The sequence below is a fragment of a genome, unplaced genomic scaffold, assembly GCF_019419815.1.
Source record: "Pyrus x bretschneideri cultivar Hongxiangsu unplaced genomic scaffold, Pyrus_bretschneideri_v1 Contig27, whole genome shotgun sequence".
NCBI lineage: Eukaryota > Viridiplantae > Streptophyta > Magnoliopsida > Rosales > Rosaceae > Pyrus > Pyrus x bretschneideri.
Window position 1 is genome coordinate 3,282,779 of NW_025999579.1, and position 6,000 is coordinate 3,288,778.

The window sequence follows — 6,000 nt, forward strand, 5'->3', positions numbered from 1 at the left end:
TATTTTGATCATAAATTACAAAATAGTATGACATATATATTATGAAGTATTGGAACATAAAGAAAACATGGGGACCAAGAATATAATGTGTGTTCATTTAAGTAGGCAACAAGCCTCTGACAATTTATTGAAAAAAAAAAAAATGCAAAATTAAAGTTATATATTGTCTGTCTAATTGAGTTGCGACCTAGGCGGGTCTAGGCAGGCTAAGCGGGTGCCTAGGTGGTCTAGACGGGCACCTCAGCAGGTCTAGGCACACTTTCTTAATTTTCAAATGCCTAGACATTAATCAAGGTGGTGTCCAGCCACCTAGAGCCTAGGCGGCGCTAGGTGGGGATTTTTAGAACAGTGCTAATAATAATATGTATCAATGTGACACTAATAATAAGTTGCTTAAATTTTATATTGTTTTGATCAAACATTTATGCCTTTTCAAACTTTAATTAATGCACTAAACCCAAACTTCCGTTAGTCTTCCGTTAAACAAACTCGCGTGACTATCACATGGAAGGGTCAAATTCATCACTTCAATCCAAATTACATCGCATGCCATGAACATCTAGTATAGCTTAGGTTTAACTGAAATTGACGTGGAAAGGAAAGGTCTTCACTTTTAGTCGAAACCCTCAGATACTTTTAGTACAAGGTGATGATCTTAAATCCAAGTGCAGGTTTATGAGGATGGACAATAAGGGCTGGCACCGTAACGCTAATTTTCAAAAGGTGTTTGATTTGATTCTGGAAGTGGCAGTGAATGCGAACTCGAAGCCAGAGCAAATGATTAAGAAGTTGTATCTGTTCACCAGTGACCAAGACTTCGATGATGCTTCCGACCGTAGCTGGAGGATCGATTAGGAGGCTATACAGAGAAATTTTAAGGAGAAAGGGTAGGGGGATATGGTTCCACACAGTGTTTTGGGACCGAAGATGCGACGAGAATGTTGGGGTGACCGCTATGAGTGGGAACTCCGAGGACTTTGTCGAGTGCTTCTTGGACAATGACGGGGATGTTGACCCCGAACAGGTCATGAAAGTTGCCATATCCGGTGAGGGGTATCAAAATCTGGCTGTTGTGGATTGATCTCTACATGATTTATTGATCTTGTGGCTTGGTAACGGTTTTTGAATAGTTCTGTTATGGGGTATGATATTCACACATCATTTTTACTTCTCACATATCCTTCTAATTTTCAACCGTCGGATCTATTGAATTGAAGAAGGTCCAATAACAGAATTAACAAGAAATGTGTGAGAAGTAAAAAAATGATGTATGAATAGCACACCCCTTATGTTATTTGAGATTTTTCGATCCACAACCCATTTGTCTTTTAGATTTCCCTTTTTTTAAGAAAAAGAAAACTTGAATTGAATTATTTTACGATATGATTACGGACCCAAAATAAGATTTTGATTTTTAAATCCAAGGATATTATCTGTTTGATCAAATTACTTGGTGTCAAGTAACATGCCTTTCTCGGTCTGTCACATTTGGTAATCAATTTCTCCAACAAATTAGTTGGAAATTTTATTTACTGGAGATCACTCAACAGTGGGACACAAGTTCAATTGATTTGATGAAGAAACCAGCGCAAGTTCATATCTTTTCGATTCTCAAAGCAAGCCTAAACCTTGAGAGATAATACATTTGCAAGATTGAATCATAAATATTGATACCACTCACACATATACATATATATGTATGTATGATAAGTCATGGAACTCTGTTTAATTCTTGAGGATTTGATTTTGATTTTCCTCCGTGTGATCTTCAGACCCCATTGATCTGTATTCGTAGCGGCTCGCCCATAAGAGATAGTACAGAAAGTTGAGTCCACTTAAGACACACATCAACCAGTAGAACCTCTCAAGGTGATAATGATTCAAGTTGTTGCCAACTAGCCATGGTGTGTGCCTGTATGCGCCCGTGATGCCGTTGACTACGGACACAAGCACGGAGCTGAGGTAGTATCCAATGGCGAGTGAGGTCCAAGAGAGTGCCGTGGCCAAGGATCTCATGCTCATTGGAGCTTCTGTGAAGAAAAACTCCATCATGCCAGCCAATGTGAAAAGATCCGCGGAGCCGAGAAACAAGTACTGCAAAGCCATCCATAGGAATGTGATGGGCAAAGGTTCGGTGGAGTCTAGTAGCCCGTGTTTAGTTGCGACTTTCTTCCGCTTGATTTCCACCAGAGCAGCCACCGCCATGGCAATGATTGAAAATACTAGTCCAGTTCCAATTCTTTGTAAATGAGTGATCCCCATTTCCGTGTTGGTTAATTTTCTCGCAAATGGGAGGATTGCGTGGTTGTAGATGGGGGCAAGAATCATGATAAAGAGGACAGGGAAGACCGGGAGAGAAGCGGGTGGAACCTTCAAGGATCCGAGATTAGTGTTCATCGTGGCAGCTTGTTGCACCGAGAACGTGGAGAGTTGGGCAAGGCAGCAGTTTAACATTATTGTAGACGTTAGTATAGGGAGAATTCTTAGCACTATTTTAACCTCTTCAACTTGCTTTACAGTACATTGCAGCATTGGATGGACAGGCCTAGTAGTCACTGCTAAGTTAAGGAACTTGAGGCTTTCGGTTGGAGTTTGACACGTCTGCTCGTCTCCCTCAATAGGTTCATTCATACAAGATGGGGTAAAAGACATGTTCGTGACAGTGTTGCTCGGTTTTCTAGCTTTGCAGGCATTCCAAATTGCTGCAGCTAGAACCTGTTGGATAAAAAAAATGCAGCTTTGTTTAGCAATGATGAGACGATGCAAATTGAAATTGTTTTATCTAAAGACCTGTTTTGCAGATGTGGATTAAACCAGTTAGTCAAGTTCCAAAAAAACTAGTAAATTAGAATATTGCCCTGTCAAAAAGATATAACGATTTTTCTCAGAATTTATACCTTGAAAATGGTTGTAATTGGACTTCCTGCAGGAATTTTAGTCCTGTATTTTGGAGATCCAAGGAGGAAGAGTGGTATGGAGATGAGTATTGTTGCAGTGGAAATCCCTAAACCCCATTGCCAGCCTTTGTTGTCTTCGATCCACACTACGAAAGTAGTAGCAACAAGAGCGCCACAAGAGAGACAGAAAACATAGTAGTTGAAAAATGCAGATCTCTGCTTCCTACCTTGTTGTGTTGTCTCGTCAAACTGCTCAGCCCCGTGCGGTGGAAGAGAGCCTTTTATTCCTCCAACTCCGAGCGCCACCAGATAGAGGCCTGCAAATAACATCGCCGTTCTTGCGCCATGAACTTCTTGGCATGGACTTTTGGTGCTCAGTGAAACGCAGGGTGGTGGTTTTAGTGATGGGATCTGAGCTTGGATTGTGAGAATCAGTAGGCCCTGCTCCATCCGTCCAAATTAGTAATGAGTCTAGTTAATTACATCAGTGTATAAAGATTTCGTTTTACAACAAAACAATACCGATAATGATCTTTGTATTCAATATTTATTATGCTTAAGTTGAGAAATTAATTCCTTCATGTTGGAAAAATAAAATTATACGCGGCTATGTGGATATTTCAATCGTGAGTCCCACATCGACAACAAGGATTTTCTTGCATAACCCTAGCTGCTGATCTGCGACAGCAATTTGAAACGAAATGCTTCGAGTGCAATTATTGAGGATTGTTTAGTATGAAACTGTTAAAACCCGATTTTATGAAGTGATCGATGGCGGAGAGAGTTAGGATCCGAATGTTCGTTGGAAACTTACCATGAATTCTATAGCAGCACTTATCAAATAGATGCAATAGGTGGTGAAAAAAGCGTCGGCTAGAAAGCCGCCAAGGAGAGCAAGGAGGAAGGCCGTGCCCATGAAATCAGTTACAATGTTGGCGGAAGTGGATGGAGAAAAATGCATGAATTTAGAAAGATAAAGCACAAGGTTGCTTGCATTGGCCAGGAAAGCAAGGTTCTCCAGTATCTCCACCACTAAAGTTTGCAACACAACATAGTTAGAAATATTCATGCCACATTCTCTATATATTTAAAATATGCAACATATCAAAAGTTAACAAAATGTTCTTGCGGATTCAGTGACCTAAGGCTTACTTACTAACCTAAGACGAAGGAAGCAGCAATCATGCCGCCATGACAGCCTCGTTTGGCAGGTCGGTTCCTCCAATCTACGTAGCCTACCCATATGTCCGAATGGCGCGCCTCATCCTACAATCATAGCCGAAACAAAGTCAGTCCATAACAGTAAATAAACCGAGGACTAAGACAGTTAAAAAAGTTCACTTGAAACTCACCATCTCGTTTTCAAAGCTTCTTGGACTCTTTTTCGGAAAGGAAAGGGGAAGGGTTACTGGACTGCGTGGACACGAAAAAACACAAGTACGTTGGCAGTGATAGAAGGGGGCCATATTTATAGACTGGGAAAGTGGTGGTAGACATATAGGAGAAAGGTCTAGACTTCAGGAAAAGGACTACTCATTCTCCCCAACCTTTTGAACCATTAAACGATAGAGTTGGCAGCTTCTACCCCTCAAAAATTTGAGAAAAAAGGGAAAGTGAAGGTAAAACGGGAGCCAAATATACTCCCCCAGTCCAAATACTAAAGCAATATTGATCTTCTAATATGTTCTGAATTGACATAAACATTGCTGCTTTGAAGCTCAGTACATACAAGTGTAAGAAGCTGATTGTAAAAACGGGAGATAGAGATGATGTGCAAATTAATTGGGAGTCATGTGTGGAGTTAGGTGATTTGCCCGACCAAAACATGCATCCTGTTCTTGTCAAGATATGTAATATTGATATATCACAAGATGGAGTGCAAAACTAAATGCAAGTGGGATAGACAAAATAAATGAGGGTCTTAATCTCATGATGTTCTTGAAGGTCTAGAAGATAAAGCTAAACTGTAGCTTTTCAGGGCATGCCCTACATCCACGCCATTCAAAATCACTTACCCTAATGAAGAACAATTGCTTAGTGTATGATTGTCACACTGATACGTGCAATTATTAATTCACGTGTTATAATATGAGTAAACAACGATGCTAATATTTAATTAACTTGGGATATAGCTAAAATTAGTAGATACATGTGTTAGAAATTATAATGAATGGATTAATACCACCATGTTGTGCATGTACAGAGACAACTAAGGCTCAATGGGGCAGCACCCCACCACACACATACAAACAAACTCGGAGACAGAATTCTACATACTTCTAAGTTTACATATGTAGAGAAGATATATATGTACAGCATACTCACAAATATATACACATATGAAATATAATTAACTGACCTTTTAGTTGTATATTTACTTGTATTTCCCAAGTGACGATTTTAGCGAACTAAAGAAGATATGTAACATATTTGATAACTTTAGAGTAATACTGTAGTAGCAACATATTTCATGAATATATGATGTGTCATGTAATGTGTTTGAACAACTAACTATAATAACCGAAGTTTAAGAAAAGTTTTGACATTCTAGTGTTATTGCTTGTTAAACCATATTTTATTGTTCAAAGTCGCCTCATGAAAAAAAAAATTTGGATCCGTCCTCAGCGTGGCAGTCGGTGTAACAGATAAGGCCATTGTGTCTTAAACTAATCTCCAAGGATCAATTCTTTATCTACTCCCTAATCATGGAAAACCTTTGCTTAATTTCTTAGGTCGAATTTAACAAGGCTATCCAAATTTCCCCATCAAAGTTCATGTGATTTCTTCTGGCATTGAGCTTTCAGTGCTGGACTGAGATGCTTCGCCTTTCGACTAGAATCGTCTGACTGGTACTATTAACGTACTGGTGTGGCCATATCATTCTATGTACGTAGTTGCCCTGTAGCTTAGGTTTCCTTTCTGAGCCACCTGAATGCCTGATCATGAAAATATGCGTGGCTATAATTTTTCAGAGACAAATTGGGTGGCTATTAGGGTTTCTCAATTGGGTGTGGTCCTATCAGTCCACTGTTTAATTACTCCCACGCATTGATATTGCCAACACATCTAGGGTTCCCCTTGTTGAACTTGAAAAATGCTTATT

General features: G+C 39.6%; 1 protein-coding gene across 1 annotated transcript; it reads right to left on the reverse strand.

The window, feature by feature from the left end:
• Positions 1 to 1,566: 1,566 nt before the first annotated feature.
• On the reverse strand, positions 1,567 to 4,386 carry LOC125478872 (protein NRT1/ PTR FAMILY 4.6-like). Its single transcript, XM_048587598.1, has 5 exons — positions 4,250 to 4,386; positions 4,058 to 4,163; positions 3,712 to 3,929; positions 2,898 to 3,338; positions 1,567 to 2,715 (listed from the first exon to the last, which is right to left on the reverse strand). Exons 1-5 carry the CDS (start codon positions 4,361 to 4,363, stop codon positions 1,726 to 1,728), a joined length of 1,869 nt encoding a protein of 622 aa, XP_048443555.1. The 5' UTR covers positions 4,364 to 4,386; the 3' UTR covers positions 1,567 to 1,725.
• Positions 4,387 to 6,000: the final 1,614 nt, after the last annotated feature.

Excerpts from the sequence above, each read along its gene's own strand:
- LOC125478872 (XM_048587598.1), bottom strand. The coding sequence starts at position 4,363 with ATGGCCCCCTTCTATCACTGCCAACGTACTTGTGTTTTTTCGTGTCCA. Across the intron at positions 3,930-4,057 it reads TGCTGCTTCCTTCGTCTTAG|TGGTGGAGATACTGGAGAAC; the intron begins GTTAGTAAGTAA and ends TGCAAACTTTAG. Across the intron at positions 2,716-2,897 it reads CAATTACAACCATTTTCAAG|GTTCTAGCTGCAGCAATTTG; the intron begins GTATAAATTCTG and ends TTTATCCAACAG.